This window comes from Anopheles arabiensis, chromosome 3 (genome assembly GCF_016920715.1).
Source record: "Anopheles arabiensis isolate DONGOLA chromosome 3, AaraD3, whole genome shotgun sequence".
Lineage (NCBI taxonomy): Eukaryota > Metazoa > Arthropoda > Insecta > Diptera > Culicidae > Anopheles > Anopheles arabiensis.
The window spans coordinates 50,839,110-50,857,190 of record NC_053518.1 but is presented as its reverse complement, the minus strand read 5'-3'; the positions used below and the strand labels follow the sequence as shown (position 1 = coordinate 50,857,190).

Sequence of the window (18,081 nt, the reverse complement as noted above, 5' to 3'; positions counted from 1 at the left end):
GCAAGGTTCCTCTGCCACAACTACCTTAGCATTTTCCCCCTTCCCACCCTTTCCCTTCTTCTTGCCCTTTTTCCCTTCCTGACCCACCAGCTGTTGTCCCTGTTCCCCATTTCCTCCTGTCTTGGCCTCATTCTCCCTAACTATTACGTTGTACATCTCCCGCATGATTCCCCCAAAAACAGTGAAGAATTTGGTGATTTACTGTTACATCTTAATTAGGCCATACGGCCCGTTGAAGATCAAATAAATAATAATAATAATAATAATAATAGTAATAATATTCGAAAATTTCCGCAGCTAAATGAATTGCGGATTTTTCGCCATACAAAGCGGAACGATCGAATTTTTGTAGCATAGTTCATTTTGCTCGTGAGTGTCATGGTATACCAGTTTTCAAAAAGACCAGTAAAATGAACACCTTGGCGGCGAAATGAGTGTCAAATGACACCAAACTGACAGCCGGATCGTAAAATTGTGCTGAGGCCGAATAACTCTGTTGCCCTTCGAACATTTTGTCGTTCTTGGGGAGTCATGTCTATATGGCATGTTGTGAGTTTAAATAAAGGAGTAATTTCTGACTCCATTCTTATGGCTACCATACGCAACAGATTAGTGGTTTCAATAAGTTGGCCGTTGTATTTAAAACCATGATCTAGAAGCCAATTCCTCAACAACTTCAGCAAATGAGGTGTATCCGGGATCACATACACATTCTTATTTGTTGACAAGCATCAATGGTCCGTTCATCGTGATGCTAGTTTGAGCAGATAAACATAGAGGGCGCTGTCTTTGTAGAGAGGATGGCATCGATGCCACGATCGTAGGGCGAAATTTTTCACCGTGACTCAGCCATATTTGCGACAGTTAACTCGAAGATTAACCGAAGAACACCGAAGGGAAAGGGCATCGACCGTAGCGCCGAGCGAGAACCAGCGAAAGGGTATTTAAAGGAACGACGGCCCCTTTAACCCTTTTCTCGCGTATTAAAGTCCCGGAGGAGAGAGTTTTTTTAACCCTTCGTGTAAATAAAGTGTTAAAAGAACTTTTTTGCGTTTACTATTCGCGGACTTTTCAAGTTTATTTGTTTATTTGTTTATTTGTAAATGTTAAGTGATTGGCCATCATTGGCCTTATCACTGATCTTATAAACTAAACTTATAATAACATAAAGCATCACGGTACAATGTAACATCAGCACAAAATAAATTACACAGAGTATCACAGCAAGAAAAACAGGTTAACTTAGGGAATTCCAGTCAAAAGAGTCATAATGTGCATTAAATCTAATAGCCATCGCAGTCAAAGGTTGCTCGAGGCAACATTTAAAAAAAATACTCGAGTGCAAGTGCCATTTCAGTGCTTCGTTAGCGTGCTTGAAAGTTCTTGAGGCAAGTCAGAACATTAAGAACCGTGCATGTGAAGTTTGTAAAATGGCGCCCAACGATATTATATGCGTAATCTGCGCCGCGCCAGGGGAAGAAGATTGCATGCTTTGTGACGAGTGTCGTGAAACCTATCATCCCAAGTGTGTTGGTGCGGACGATTCGGTTAGAAGTCGCGAGTGGTTCTGTCCGAAATGCGCCGCAAGATCCAGCCAGAAGGAGACAGGCTTGCCAACCACGTCATTCCCCAGCGGTGATAACCCGGGGAGCTCCACGCCCATATGATGCATCAGATATGATCAGATATGATGCATATGGGATATGATGCAGGAAATCAGCCTGCTTTTCGACCAAATGAAGGCACGTATGGAGAAAAGCAGTGAGTCTCCTCAGACCCCGAAGGTCAGAACGCGTTGCTACGCTTGCGAGAAGACAGACGCAGGAAACAAGATACTGTGCATTCCTTGTGGTAGATGGTGCCACATCTCCTGTCTCTCCGAGGACGAGGCGGCATCGACCGCATCCTGAAAATGCGCCCTTTGCACCGTCGCTAGGATGAGGGCATCCACCAACGTTATGGATCGACTAGTCGATAAGTTGGAAAGACTGGAGCAGAAAATGGTGGTTTCCGCCATGGACCCGCGCCCCTCTTATGGCGTTCCACCACCAAGTTTAACCGTCTTTGGACGTTCCGCTGAGACCAGCCAAGAGCTGTCCCAAAGCCAAGCCTCGGCGAGGCATACGGGTGCATCCAAGTTGCCACCCTTTTCTGGCAATCCGGAGGAATGGGACTTGTTCATCTCAGCGTATGAGGAAACCACCCGCCTTTGTGGATTCACAGACGGCGAGAACATAATTTGACTCCAGCAGGCGCTGAAGGGTCAGGCGCTGAAGGCTGTGCAACTACGCCTTCGTAAGGCCGAAAACCTGGAGGAAGTTCTAGACACCTTACGCAGCAGTTACGGACGACCGGAACTGATCTTCAATACTCTGCTGGACCAAATAATAAATGCACCGGTGCCGCGGATGGAAAAGTTGGACACCCTTACGATGGTCCATTGCTAGAGGAACTTGTCGGACGGCTGCCCCCCATTATCGCATTCTTATGGGGAATGCAGCGTTTGGGAAAACCTCTAGCCAGCTTATCCGATTTCGGAACCTGGATGAAAAGTGCTAAAGAAGCTGCGCTTATAGCTTCTCCATCAGCGGCGAAAACAGACGATAGACGGAGGGCGAGGAACATCAACGTGCACATCCCGGCTGAGCGGACTGCTCAACACGAACCAGAGAAATGTCCATGTGATCATCGATGCAATCAACTAGAGTATTGCGAGGCCTTCCTGCAGCTGACTCCCAACGACCGATGGAAGCTTGTAAAGGGTGAACATCTGTGCAGCATATGCTTGAGGCGCCACCGGACTACACTGGTGGACATAAAAATAGGAAAAAAAAATTGTGTGTTTTTTTTTGCGTTCACTAGGTTTGTCATCGCCAACAGTTCGAGGGGTACTGAATTTGCAATAGCCGAATTTTGCCTTTTATACTCTCATTTTTGGTGCGCTACTTATCCTGAGTTTTGAGTGCCGGCAGCGTTTTGCGGCAGTATAAAAGGAGAGCCAAATCGTGTTGCGCTTCATTCTTCCATCAGTGGTCAAGGTGAAAGGTTGCTATTTAAAAATTCCACAAAATCATCATGGGTCGCGGAAAACACTGCACACCAGAGGAGCGAAAACTTGATTATTGAGATAATCAAGGCGGATCCTTTCAAAACTTGCGCTCAAATCAAGCAGGAGCTTGGTTTGCAAGTTTCGGCGAAAACGGTGTCTCGCCGTTTACACGCCGCTGGGTTCTGTGCCCGGAGACCGCGGAAGGTTCGTAAGCTGCTGCCGCACCACGTAGAAGCGCGCATTCGGTTTGCCGAAGAACATTTAGCTGCATCCATCTTTTGGTGGAGCAAAATCATTTTTTCGGATGAGTCCAGAATCAATCTGGATGGTTCGGACGGCATTAAATACGTCTGGCGCCTTCCTAATCAGGCGTATCATCCGAAAAATACGATAAAAACCCGAATTCACGGAGGCGGCCACGTAATGGTGTGGGGTTGCTTCTCCTGGCACGGCCCGGGTCCTTTGTTCCGTATCAACGGGACACTGAACTCGGAAGGGTATGGAAAAATACTTAGTCGTAAGATGTTGCCATACGCCCGACAAAAATTCGGAGACGAAGAGCATTACATCTTTCAGCATGATAACGACTCTAAGCACACATCGCGAACAGTTAAATGTTATTTGGCAAACCAGGATGTGCAAGTTCTACCGTGGCCTGCGTTGAGTCCTGACCTAAACCCGATTGAAAATCTGTGGTCAACTCTCAAGTGTCAGCTTAAGAACCAGCCTGCACGTTCAGCCGATGATTTATGGACACGCTGCGAGGTTATGTGGGAAAACATACCCAGTAGCGAATGCCGTAAGCTCATCGGCGATATGGCCAAACGCTGTCAGGAAGTGATAGCGAATAACGGTCACCACATTGACCGTTAGAATGTGTTTTCGCTCTGTGGAACACCGCAACACCTCCTCCCAACAACCACTTAAACAGTCCTTTTCAGGGCTACCAAATATTTCTGACAAGAACTATGTCTTTCGGTCACAGAAAAAAGTTCCTATTTTTATGTCCACCAGTGTACCTGCCGAATCACGAGGCCCTGCAACAAGAACGGCTGCACGAAGAGACATCATCCTCTGCTACACTCACCACCCTCACCGAAAGAGCAAAACGGTACCAGGTATGAGTCTAATCTTTCCCATTCTACAGAAAGTGCTGACGAAGTGTTGTTGCGCTATATTCCTGTTGTACGGTAGCTCTACTCGATGAGGGGTCGTCCGTCACCTTGATGGAACACCGCTTACTAAAGGAGCTCGGACTAGAAGGAGAATCGAAGCCCCTTTGCCTAAGCTGGACTGGGGGTCAAAACCGCGAAGAGAGCGATTCCGTAGAGACATCGATCATAATTTCCGGTGCGCGTAAGGGAGACCGTCGCTTCGATATGCACGCTGTGCGGACGGTTCGCACACTGGGTCTTCCACCACAGTCTGCTGATGGATGCGACATATCAGCGCGCTATAAACACCTGCAATCTCTGCCCCTACCATCATATGTATCTGCCGTCCCAAGACTACTCATCGGCATCGATAATTACAGTTTGTCTCGACCCATGAAAACCGTTGCAGGCGAGGTAAACGAGCCAACGGCAACAAAAACTCGATTAGGCTGGGTAGTGTCCGGTTGTTTCGGCAAAGCAAACCATTCTGCGAAACAACAAGTTGTATCGATGCATAGACTTCATCCGTGCAATTGTCGGGACCTGGAAGCTAGGGTAGAAGCTGCAATCAAGGGAAGCTTTGCGTTAGAAGATGTTTACTCCAGCAACGCTTCGGCATTTATGTCCAAAGAAGATGAACGAGCCTTACTCCTACTACGCACGCATACAAAGCAGGTAGATGGACGATACGAAACGGGGTTGTTATGGCGCTTCGATATGGTGAAGGTGCCTAATAATAGAGGCATGGCTTTAAAAAGACTGGACTGTCTAGAACGACGCAAGACGCGTGAAGTCCAACTACGAACGACCTTAAATGAAAAAATCACAGAATATTTAGAAAAAGGTTATACACGAAAACTGTCACTAGAAGAGAAACAAGCGATCGGTCCCAAAACGTGGTATCTTCCTATCTTTCCTGTGGTCAACCCTAACAAGCCGGGAAAGGTGAGGTTGATTTGGAACGCCGCCGCCAAATTTCATGGGGTCTCTCTGAATTCGATGCTGCTAACAGGTCCAGATCTACTGTCCTCCCTTACATCAGTACTTCAAAGATTCCGAGAATATCGAGTAGCAGTGGCCGATGATATAAGAGAGATGTTCCACCAGGTCTTGGTAAAGGAAGACGACCAGCACAGTCAGAGATTCCTATGGCGTTGGAATAGAGAGCAAACTGAACCTGATGAATATGTCATGCAAAGAATGACGTTTGGAGCGGCCTGCTCTCCCAGCAGTGCGCAGTTTGTGAAAAACCTCAACGCAGACAAATATGCCACATCACATCCTCGTGCAGTCGAATGTATAAAGAGAGACCACTACGTAGACGATATGCTCATTAGTACAGAGACTGTAACGGAAGCGAAAACCTTAGCATATGAAGTAACCAAAATACATGACGAAGGTGGCTTCCTCCTCCATAACTGGCTGTCTAGCTCTCCAGAGGTATTCAATTATGCCACAGAAAGCACATCTACTCAAAAGGAGCTCAACATGAACGAAGTATTTGCGACACAGAAAAAATTAGGTATGTGGTGGGACATACAAACCGATTCATTCTGCTTCCGATCGCCTATGCTAAACTCCGAGCTTCTGCAAGGGATTATAGTCCCGACGAAACGTCAAGTCCTTCAGGTGTTAATGAGGATTTTTAATCCCTTAGGCCTCATTGCAGGACTATTATTGTACCTGAAGGTTCTGCTTCAGGAGGTCTGGAGAAGCGGTACTGGATGGGATGAGCCAATCCCGTATGAGCTTAAGAAAAATGGAATGAATGGCTATCATGTCTCCCGCATCTAGAAACAATAACCATTCCTCGATGCTACCGAAAGTCATTATCACTAGAGACCTCTAAACTTCAGCTTCATGTATTTGTAGACGCTGGAAAAGATGGTTTTACCGCTGTGGCATCGTAGCACACAGGATTGGTGAAATATTAGAAAACACAGAGGTAAATGAATGGCACTGGATTTCTACCAAAAGCAAACGTCGCCGACGAGGGTACCAAATGATCGAAGTTAAGCCGACATCTCACGACCAGCGAGTGGTTCAGTGGACCTCAATTCCTAAGTCGACCAGAATCAGAATGGCCAAAAGAAACTGTAGACGGACTAGCGACTAATGAAGAGCTACGAAAAACAATATCCGCTCATATAGTACGAGAACCTGTTTTTAAGTTAGATCGTTTTTCAAGATGGTTAAGGTTACAACGCTCGGTTGGATACGTTTGGCGCTTCATCAACAATTGCAGAATATCGAAGGCAGATAAAACAAGACGCGAAGTGGGAGCACTAACAATGGGAGAGCTGCAAACGTCCGAGCTAAGCATAATACGCGAAGTACAGCAACAAGCTTTCCACGACGAATATAAAATACTTCTACACTGCAGAGACCACCCCGATATTAAGCCTCGCTTATCCCCCTCGAGTGAATTGTACAAAAGAAGCCCTTACATGGATCAACAAGGAATTTTGAGTGTGAGAGGTAGAATCGACGCTTGTGCCTTTATCAGCGAGGAGACGAAACGCCCTATCATCCTTCCTAAAGGCAACTACATTACCGATTTGATCGTCGATCGATATCATAGAAAATACCGCCATATGAACCACCTCACTATAATGAATGAAGTACGTCAAATCTACGATATACCCGCGTTGAGAGCAACGTGTCACCGAGTAAGAAACGGGTGTCAGTTTTGCCGTATAAAAGATGCTAGACCCAGAGAACCGATGATGGGAAATCTCCCCGAATGTCGCCTCACACCCTTTGCCCGGCCGTTTACGCATACCGGCATAGACTATTTTGGCCCATTCACCGTGGTAAATGGACGTAAAAGCGAAAAAAGATGGGGGGTATTATTTACCTGTTTAACGATACGCGCAGTGCATATTGAAGTGGCCCATACATTATCAAAAAGTTCTTGTATATTAGCACTGCGAAATTTTATTGCTCGCCGGGGCGTACCCAATGAAATCATATCCGATAAAGGAACCAATTTTGTAGGCGCAAGCCGCGAACTTCAGGAAGCCCTAAAAGAAATAGATGTTGATAAGATCGTCGATGGGACTAGCCTTACCAGCACCAAGTGGACGTTTAATCCTCCAGCGGCTCCGCATTTCGGAGGAGCATGGGAGCGACTCGTTCGGTCGATAAAAAGTACGTTAATGAACATTCAGTTCACTAAGTATCCGACCGATGCCGTACTCCGTCAGATGAATAGCAATTGAATATCAACAACACAACAATAACATACCTACCGATGTACTACCGAAATGTTCCAGGCTTGCGTAAAAAACTGAATGATCTAAGTCTAGTACTTTCCGAAACTGAATACAAAAACGAAATATTAACTGAAACCTGGTTGAACAATAACATAAACAATGAGTTATTCAACGACGATCGCTATTCTATTTACCGATGCGATAGAACCACTACCAACAGCACTTTCTCCATCGGTGGTGGTGTTCTAATAGCCTGCTCTCGCTCTCTTACATCTTGCGAAATTACACCGACGGTTCGAACTATGGAACAGTTATGGGTCAAAATTCGATTGGGCAATATTTTTGTTTATATCGGTGCCATGTATATTCCACCGTACAACGCATATAACGACATAATTGTTAACAAACATCTAGAAAGTATACGCGAAATTTCATCACGCATGAGAGATAACGATATCCTGCTTGTCGCTGGAGATTTTAACAAATGGGACATTACGTGGTCCAAACTCAATCCAGCCGATGTCGAGGATGTACCATTGCGCTCCACTTTCATGCACTATAAACCGTCATCTAAGTCTCGAAATAATCATATTTTCATCTATGGTATGGCAGCAAACGGCCTTTATAAATTAAGCAACATCAGAAATTCCATGGACCGACAACTCGATCTAATTTTTGCTAACTCCAACGCCGCTGAGATCTGTTCTGCCGTGTCTAAATCCGAACCGGCCCTGCTCAAGCTCGACAATTATCATCCTGCACTCGAATGGTCAATACGTCACTATGATCCTCATGCGTCTAGCTCCCATCCAAGCAACACACATCAGCAACGATTAAATTATTCAAAGGCTAATATCGTCGAACTGGAGGAAAGAATAATTCTATTCGGTTCTACTTTTAACTGCTCCAACTTTCCATCTGTTGACGACGCTGTTCATGCCTTCACGATTTTCATGAAAGATGCTCTACAATCCTGTACACCAATTATGCACCAGAAACGCTCTCCAGCATGGAGTAATAACAGGCTTATCATCCTCAAACGAGCCAAAAACAAAGCCATTAGTCGACACCGTTTTATGAGAAGTAATATCACTAGGGAAAATCGTAACAGCGCGATACATGCATACCGTCAGTATAACCGATCAAGATATAAGCAATATATATCTTCAATCGAAAGGTACCTTCTCCGACATCCTTGAAAATTTTGGCGCTTCATCGACAGCAGACGACGCTCAAACGTAATTCCAAGCACAATCAAATATAATGATTCCGTGGGCACGTCACCCGAAGATATTTGCAACATTTTCGCTGAACGATTTTCCGATGCCTTCTCCACCCCAATTGTAGATCAAACGGTGATCTCAAGGGCCACATCTTACACACCTCTAAACATGATTGATTATACCATTCCTACGTTTGATATACGCACAGTAGAAAAGTGCCTCAAAAGCCTTAAACCCTCTACAGCTCCTGGTCCCGATGGCATTCCGAGTTACATCAGCATCAGTAAATGCTATCAGTCCCTAGCACCTGTATTAACAAACATATACAACACGTCACTGAGTTCCGGTATTTTCCCACGCTTATGGAAGACCTCATGGATGGTACCAATATTTAAAAAAGGGGATCGCTCATGTGCTTCAAACTATCGCGGTATCACATCACTTTGTGCGGTACCAAAAGCTTTTGACCTTCTGCTTTACGGCCCTATGCTCTCCGCTACATCGAATTACATTATGGATAACCAACACGGGTTCGTACCCAAACGTTCGACATTAACGAACCTCACTGAATTCGTTAGTTTCTGCAAACGTAATCTCGACTCCGGAGGTCAAGTGGATGCTATTTACACCGTTCTCAAAGCTGCTTTCGACCTCATCTCACACGACATTTTAATGGCCAAATTGCAGAAGTTAGGGTTTTCGGAACAAATAGTTAAGTGGTTGCATGCCTACCTCACAGAACGCTCATACAAGATCAAGGTAAACGATCATATATCTAGAGAGGTGCTTGGCACCTCAGGGGTGCTTCAAGGCAGCAATTTGGGCCGCTGCTCTTCATTCTTTATATAAACGATGTAGGGCAATTGCTAGCGGAACACCGTTTTCTTCTGTTTGCCGATGACATTAAGCTGTTCGCTCCTATCAACGATACCAATGACTGCATCAATCTTCAACACGCCATCAACCTGTTTAGCATATGGTGCCGTGATAATGCAATGGTGCTATGTATCGAAAAATTTCGTGTTTTGTCTTTTTACCGTTCTCGGTCTTGCACACGATTCAACTACCAGATCGATAACATATCCGTTGAAATCACCGATACATTCCGCGACCTTGGGATCATTCTCGACACACGTTTAACTTTTAACGATCACCTAGAGAATATAGTGTCCAGAGGGAACCAACTACTGGGTTGGATTATTCGATCAATGCAAGGTTTCCGTAATCCCATGACCATAAAAACCATCTACTGTGCCTACGTCCGATCAGTGTTAGCATATGGCAGTATTGTTAGCGACCCCTGTACCGAACAATGGAGTAATCGAATCGAGGCCATCCAAAGAAAAGCGACTAGATATGCTGTAAGACTCTTACCATGGCGACAGGGCGATGCGTTACCGTCATACCATTCCCGGTGTCTGCTTTTAGGGATTCAGTCGTTGAAAAAGCGCCGTGAGATAGCTAAATGCCTTTTTATATCAGGACTACTTAACCACCATAGCCGGTCTCGTAATACAGTCGTCAACTCGTACGACTTAACAACATGCCCGTCATGGGTTCAATCCCCAAATAGACCGTGCCGCCATACGTAGGATTGACTATCCTGCTATGGGGGGAAATCAATTAGTCACTGAAAGCCAAGCCCACAAGTGGTACAGGCAGGCCTTGACCGACAACGGTTGTTGAGCCAAAGAAGAAGAAGAAGACTTAACCACCATATTGATGCTCCTACTCTATTAGCTACGATAGAATTTAACGCGCCATCTAGGAATCTACGTACACGTCAATTCATATCCGTCCCTCGTTATAGAACTCGTTTTGGCCAGGCTGATCCTATGTCAGCTATGTGTCGAACTTTCATAAGTAACTTTGATTTATTTGATTTCAACATACCACATAATGTTTTTAGAGATAGACTCAGGACACAACTTACGTAATAATTTTATTTTCAAAATACCTTTTCTATTCTTGTGCACCTGTTCTCCCCTATCGATTTATGTACCTTACATAGTCTATAAGCACTTGTTCAATCTTACGATTTCGGATAATGTTCTTTCGCGTTTCGGTGTAACTTTTTCTAGCGTTTTATAATTACCGGGTGTTGTTCCTTGAATTGCACAATTAGAAGAGAGTTTATTTCACGCAATTCACTTATACTTATAAACTAATCGATCGTGCCCGAACGCTCCGAACTCAACGAATGATCTTCGTGTTTCGTTAAACACGAATCAACTGGCAGGGCTTCCGTGCCAAAGCCTGAACATCCTCCCCCCTTGACGCAAGTCAATAATCAAAACAATAACAAATAAAGATAACGGAAGTTAAACGTATGTGCCTTCGCGTTCAGATGCAGGTAAGATACAAATTCTTATGAGGGGGCATGTTACGATACCTTTCGTTATTTTCAGCTTTACTACCCGTGCCAGCTTATCGTCTTCGGTTTGCGTATGCCGTGTGGTGTTGCAAAGGAGCAAACCGATCTTCGGGATAATTTGTCTGCCAGGTAAGCTAAACTGTTGTTGTTCATCATTGCCATAGAATAAATGCGTTGTACTTCTTGTAGGCAAGCCGTCGACAAATGCTGAACCTATGTGCCAACTAGGAAATGCGCTGGGGTAAGTGACGACTAATCGATAGGGTCATCAGGCATCGATAGAAGAGGACGCGAACGCGTCGCTGCTTCGATTAAGTTTAGACCGGTAGTGCAGGTGAAAGCTGCAGTGTAGGTGGTTATCGCTTGACAGTCTTCGCTGCTGCCTTCCACAATCCGCAAGAGGGTGGTGGTGTGGGTAGAGGAAAGTGCCAAGTGCAAATTTGGTTGCAATCTGTAACGAATAAGTATAGTTGTTCGCCGCGGAACAGATTAACTAGCTCATGAAGCTCGCTTGCAGCACTCGCGTTGTGTGCTGGTAAACCGCGTCGCGCAGTCAATCGTGGTAGTGATAAAGTTGTTAATGCCGAAGTGTTGGTTGCTTGCGTATGCATCGAGGGGAATTTTTCACAACAAAACCACACAGAATTTGCCTTCCATCTAACGGCGAATGCTCATCCCGTACCGTCGTGAGCAATGATCTTCCTTCTCGCTGATGCTCCGTGTAACGGCACTTATCGATCATGTGCGTAAACGACTGCATTTTAGGAGGCAGGACAGGATGCTTTGCATGGTAGGGCAGCTGAGTATGCCGTAACATTTCTCCTACTCGAATGATTCCTAGAGGGTCTAGGAGTGAAGATATTGTTCGCCAGGGTGTTTGTTTCGTCACCACGTTGCCTTTTTCGGGCTGTCCGAGATCCATTGAAAATGCATCCAGCTGCGCTGTATGGTGTAGCACAGTGTTTGCAGTTTTCATGCGCTCAGTATTGATGATTAAAGGTGCGTGGTGGTGTGCTGCTGTTCGTTGAGTGCGTGACCTTTCCTTAGTGTTACGTGCGTAGCGAATGCAGTATGCAACGATACGCGACAATCGCTTGTAGCTGTAACACGTAAACAAAGGAAAATTAGTAGGCGTTATCATTACGGTAGCACTCACCATACGAATCTCAAGATTCGTTTCTTCGGTTGGTTCAGGGTTAGAGTTGGGCCAGATGGAAGCGGGTGGACAAAACCAATCCGGACAGAAGCTCCGCAGCTTACTTTTCAGGAATTCTGCTGACATACCGTGAGAAACGAAATCTGCAGGATAAATGCTTCCACGATCGCTGGTGCGAAAGGTGCTCCTCGTATAGTAAAAACTTTCGCGCCGAGCGTGTCTCGATCTGTTCAGCATATACAGCGGCGAGCACATTAAGTGAATTGGATACGTCATACGTTTTATCTAAATATAGCTCAATAGGTAAGTGAACAGCTTGGTGTTTTGTCACTTCGTGAAACTTTTCGTGCTTTCGTACTTTGAGTGAATATCTATCATTAACTTGTGCTTCTTCTTCTTTACAGAATCGCTCGGTGGATTCATTTCGTGATGCCATGCATGCTACCGATGGCATGTAAAAGATTTCGAACAGTTTGGGGATCATCAAAACATCAACATCCAGCTCGTAGTGGGTGGCTTTGGACGCAAACTTCGCAAGCACCGTGTTTTGCACCGGGATGGAAAATTGATCCGCACCAGTCAGAGTGATGTCGATCGAATTATGTTTTGTATTTGATGTATAAGCGAATCGATCGATGATTGGCATAAGCTGAGTTACACCATCTAACTGTACGCTTGCAGGATGCATGATACTATGTGCATCGCTAGCATGAATAACCGCAGTTTGAGAAAGAACCTTCTCAGAAGTTTGTCTCAGTGCTGCCTCGCTGTTTGTTTGAGTGCTTGCCGTGTGATCGTCAGTGTTGTGTGTGTGTGTCACCGGAGCATTTTGCGCAGCTGGCTTGGTTGCAGTGGAAAATGCACCGATTTTATGTGTGTAACACGCGGGAACATTTTGCGCAGCTGGCGTCGGTGCAGTGGAAAATGTGTCGGTGTTTTGTGTATTACACGCAGGAGCATTTGGCGCAGCTGGCTTCGGTGCAGTGGCAAATGTGCTGGTGTAGTGGGGTGTGTGTATCAGTGTGTGGTGTGCTGAACTACAGTGCATACACTTGTGTTACGACGAGCAATCACGCGTGTGGTGATTGTAGTGCAAGCAATTTAGGCAGAGCTTGAGTCCCAATCGACAATGTGTTCATTTTCGGATGAATTTTTGGCAGTCCTGCGGTAAAATCTGCACGAAATTTGCTCGAACTAATCAAATTTGAGAGTGTGTGCGTAACCGTCTGTATTGCATTGGGATCTGTCAAGATTGCGCGGCTTTGAATGAATCCATCAACTTATAGGGTGTTGTGTGTTTACTTGTTTAGGAAGTGTTAATTTTTGTGAACCAAGTTAACAAGTGCATAAACATAGCATTTTGGTTAAGTTACTGTTAATCCTTCTATAATTGTCTACGCCATGGCAAAAAGAAGTGGAAAATTATATCGTCAACGGGATAAATTGTTAGAACAACTTTCTGCTGAATATGACGCTGAAGCAGGACCCAGCAGAGTGTTTTCATCAACAATTGGTATGTACTTTTTAACAATGTTAACAAAGTCACTAATACTACGCATGTATCATACTATAATTATTTTTTTAGATAATATCTCGCAAACTGGTCGTGTAAGTTCATTATTTGAGTCCCATCTCCCGGATTCAGAACATCCGGGCAGAGAAGATCCGGCCATCATCTTCCCGGATAGATATGGCAAAAGAAGGTGTCTCGAAAATTTAGACGAGGGTAATATTAGCAAATAATACTAAAATCAATGTTATAATAATCAATTGCATTTATTGTCTGACTTTAGATACATTTTCCAACGAGGATTATTTTATTGCGCTATCTTCAGATAGTGAAACCGATGAAAACGATGTAAATATGGAAACTGTAGACACCAATAAGTCTAAAAAATATCACAATTGTGAAAATCATGAGGATGTCAAAGATTGCTTGAGACATTTTGCCATCACCCGAAATCTGCCTCGAGATACGGTTAATGAGATGTTGGAAATTTTGAGAAGTAACACCAATATGGACCTTCCCAAAGACTGTCGAACCCTTCTTAAAACGTACGCTAATATTGGAAAAGAGATGCAAACTATACAAGGTGGGGAGTTTTGGTATAAAGGCATCGAGAAATCGTTGCAAAATTATTTCAAGTAAGTTTTACAATCGAAAATAGGTCATTTGAAAATATCCTAAAGTTGATCTTTATTCAGATCTTCTACTCCATGCGCAGAGCAATTTACGATCCAGTTCTCTGTTGACGGCCTTCCCCTGCATAAAAGTGGACGAATGCAAGTTTGGCCCATTTTAATGAAAGTGGAAGAGGTAAAAAATGCACCAATAATGATGGTTGCTGCATTTTGTGGTACCGAAAAACCGAGAAGTGTTGAAGAATACTTACGTCAACTTGTGGAGGAAGCAAACAAACTTTATCTTAATGGAGTTCGCATAGGAGATAAAAAAATCAATTTTCAAATCCGAGCTTTTATAGCAGATTCTCCTGCAAGAGCATTCATAAAGTGTAAGTATTATTGTTTGAAAATGTTATATGAAACTGCATTTTTAGCAACATTTTTATTCTTGCAGCAACATGCTATTTTAATGCTGTACATGGATGCTTAAGATGCACTTGCGTTGGTGTGTACCATCCCACTGGCCATAAGGTGGTGTTCGATTGTGTCGGGGCTCCATTACGAACCGATGATGGATTCCGAGATAGGGAATGCATTCCACACCATCAGCCTTTGCGATCGCCTCTAGAAGATCTGTTGCATTTTGATATGATTGAACACGTTCCTACGAGTGACCGTTTGCATTTGATTGATCTTGGTGTAACTCGAAAAATTATCTGTGGAATATGGATCGGAAAGTTTGTATTCCTTTCTAGATTGTCTGATGCTCAGAAGGAGTTTGCAACGAATTTTTTTACTGCGTTGCAGCTTCCCTCAGAAATCAATAGGAAAATTCACGATCCGTATTATATGCACAAATGGAAGGGCACGCAGTTTAGAACATTTTTGCATTATTGCAGCGTTATAGTTATGAAAGAACTTGTACCTGAAAGGGTATACAATCATTATTTACTCTATTTTTGCGGGATTACTATATTTTCTACAAAATTCCATCGCAAGCATTGGAAAACTGCAGAGGTGTTCTTAAATGTTTTTGTCCGTAACTTTGGCGCAATATATGGTAGTGAACATGTTACAAGCAATGTTCATAACCTTCAACATATTGCTAAAGATGTTGAAAATTTAGGACCATTGGATAATTTTTCAAGCTATGATTTTGAAAACTATCTTGGCATTTTAAAACGCTCTGTACGTTCCGGATTTAAATGCGGTGTACAAATTGCTGCTCGGTCTGAGGAACGTGCTAATGTGCATTCGCCCAATCATTCCGATTGTCAATATCCTCGGATAGTATACAATGGGAATGGGATTCAATTAACTGCCAACTTTTTGTTGAGAGCGTCAACAAGAGATGAATGGTTTTTAACCAAACGTAACGAAGTCGTCAAATTTATGAAACTTAATACTAATCCCTCGTTGGTCGTTGTTGGAATGCGATATGAGTATGTAACTGATGTTTTCCATATACGTCTTATTGAAAACGATGAGGAGATCGAATTATCATCTGCAGATATCTACATCTACGAGGCTGACGATTGTATACCTACAGCAGTAGAAGAATTCTCTTTGCACCATATAAGATGTAAGCTGATAGCTGTGACTTCCCCGGCAAACCCTGGATTAAAGCAGTTTGTCCCTCTTTTGCATACTTTTGTTATTGACAGTTAAAAATATAATAAAGATGATGGAAAAAAGATTGAATATTGATAATTCATATAGTTCTGTGTTTATTTTGACGTGTGTTGGCAATGAGAAAATAGAAACACACTTATTTTTATAATATTTCCCTAGTATTTCACCACCCGCTCATTCACCTACGATTAATTACAACGCGTGCATGGTTTTTTACAGTATCCCTTTCTAACATTTTTATAGTTCTTATAATTACTATGAGCGTTTTTTAATTTTTTCTTCATAAATTCTTCAACTTCGGCATCCGTTACAAGGAAAATATTTTTTATAGCTACTTGTTTGAATAACTTGAATATTCTAGGATAACTATTAAATGCAATTTTCGTACATTGTCCACCGCCCCGCCAACAACACTGCACCAAAAAAACTCTGCTAAATAATAATCTTAAACAATCGTTCATTATAGAACTAGGTTCTGTATAACCTTGAAACTTACGAATAAGACCATTTGCCATATTGTTGAACGAATCAGAAGAGCCCAGAAGTATTTCAAATTCATCCAGCTCTACTTTTGAAGTAATGTGAGGAAACGCTTCAGTGCAATGTGTCAATCTAGATTGTGCCCTATTTTCAACAAAACTATCAAATTGTATTCTCAGAGTGGAAACGCATTTTTTAATGATTGATAATTCTTTCGTGACATGCTGCTCAAAGCCATCTCGAGAAGATGATTGCGGATCTTTAACGAGAAAAGCCGTATTTTCATAAGTGTTGGCTGCTTGCAAATATTTCTGATGCCTTTGGTCGGACATTTTTGACGACTGAATAGACTGTGTAAAAGAAACCTCATTATCATTGACATCAGTAATTGTCGAACGTACTAGGCATCTATCATCGGTATCATTTGGCAATGGCACTGGACGTGGGGAATGATTTTCAATGACATTTTCTTTGTGTTCTGTAGGACGAATAACGCGTTTGTTGTTGCTAACATCTAACGAGAGAGTTGGCTGGGACAACGAAGCCTCACCCGCACTAGTAGTGGGACGAATAACGCTTTTGTTGTTGCTAACATCTAACGAGAGAGTTGGATGGGACAACGAAGCCTCACGCGCACTACTAGCCGGACGAATAACGCGTTTTTGTTGCTAACATCTAACGGGAGAGTTGGCTGGGACAACGAAGCCTCACCCGCACTAGTAGTGGGACGAATAACGCGTTTTTTGTTGCTAACATCTAACGAGAGAGTTGGATGGGACAACGAAGCCTCACGCGCACTACTAGCCGGACGAATAACGCGTTTTTTGTTGCTAACATCTAACGAGAGAGTTGGCTGGGACAACGAAGCCTCACGCGCACTACTAGCGGGACGAATAACGCGTTTGTTGTTGCTAACATCTAACGAGAGAGTTGGCTGGGACAACGAAGCCTCACGCGCACTACTAGCCGGACGAATAACGCGTTTGTTGTTGCTAACATCTAACGAGAGAGTTGGATGGGACAACGAAGCCTCACGCGCACTACTACCTGAACCTTCAATGCATCTGCTACCAATAACATTAGTTGATACAATTTTTCGAGGTGAGGATGTCAGATCCTTTATATTCTGATTTTGGATATCAGTAACTTCTGTACAACGTACATTGCGTCGTGTGAGGGTAGCGCTGGAATTTGGTTTGGAGGATGATTGTGCTGAAATGGTAGTAACTGCAGCCGCATTGTCTATGGGCCTCGAACCAGCTAACGAAAGAATACGCCGAGGAGACGCAACCTCCAAATCCACCGTTGTTTTTAAAGGTACTGTCTGAGTGGTAACAGTCAAGTAAGGTAATCTTTGTTTCATGATATTCAACCATGTCATTGTTGAAGAATCGATGTTTTCCATTTTATAAGCTGTAAGGGGCAAATTGATGTTATTCATAGATTTTAAGTAGCATTTAAAGTACCGCCTGTTTCATTAATTTACCTTGTATGTTTTATTAGTTTAGTGCCAAGTGTGTTATGTTTCAAACATCTTTAACCAAATATACACGTTGTATCGTTAAATCACTTTCTTAAAATTGACTTTCGCTGTACTTGCTTGTTTTCGGCGTGAGAGAAAAATTGTTAAAACATAACGCGATTTTTGGCATACAGGTCATACCAAACGAACTC

The 18,081-nt window shown here is 43.5% G+C and overlaps 1 protein-coding gene across 2 annotated transcripts; it reads left to right on the top strand.

The window, feature by feature from the left end:
- Nucleotides 1-11,735: 11,735 nt before the first annotated feature.
- Nucleotides 11,736-17,027, top strand: LOC120903873. 2 transcript variants are annotated; one of them, XM_040313533.1, is made up of 6 exons: nt 11,736-11,805; nt 13,482-13,684; nt 13,757-13,897; nt 13,965-14,316; nt 14,377-14,684; nt 14,750-17,027. In XM_040313533.1, exons 2-6 carry the CDS (start codon nt 13,573-13,575, stop codon nt 15,961-15,963), a joined length of 2,127 nt encoding a protein of 708 aa, XP_040169467.1. In that variant the 5' UTR covers nt 11,736-11,805; nt 13,482-13,572; the 3' UTR covers nt 15,964-17,027. The 2 variants fall into 2 exon arrangements, with proteins under 2 accessions (XP_040169467.1, XP_040169468.1); XM_040313534.1 differs by lacking the exon at nt 11,736-11,805 and having other exon boundaries at nt 13,513-13,684; nt 13,965-14,226.
- Nucleotides 17,028-18,081: the final 1,054 nt, after the last annotated feature.

Excerpts from the sequence above, each read along its gene's own strand:
- LOC120903873 (XM_040313533.1), top strand. The coding sequence starts at position 13,573 with ATGGCAAAAAGAAGTGGAAAATTATATCGTCAACGGGATAAATTGTTA. Across the intron at positions 13,685-13,756 it reads AGTGTTTTCATCAACAATTG|ATAATATCTCGCAAACTGGT; the intron begins GTATGTACTTTT and ends TTATTTTTTTAG. Across the intron at positions 14,317-14,376 it reads TCGTTGCAAAATTATTTCAA|ATCTTCTACTCCATGCGCAG; the intron begins GTAAGTTTTACA and ends ATCTTTATTCAG.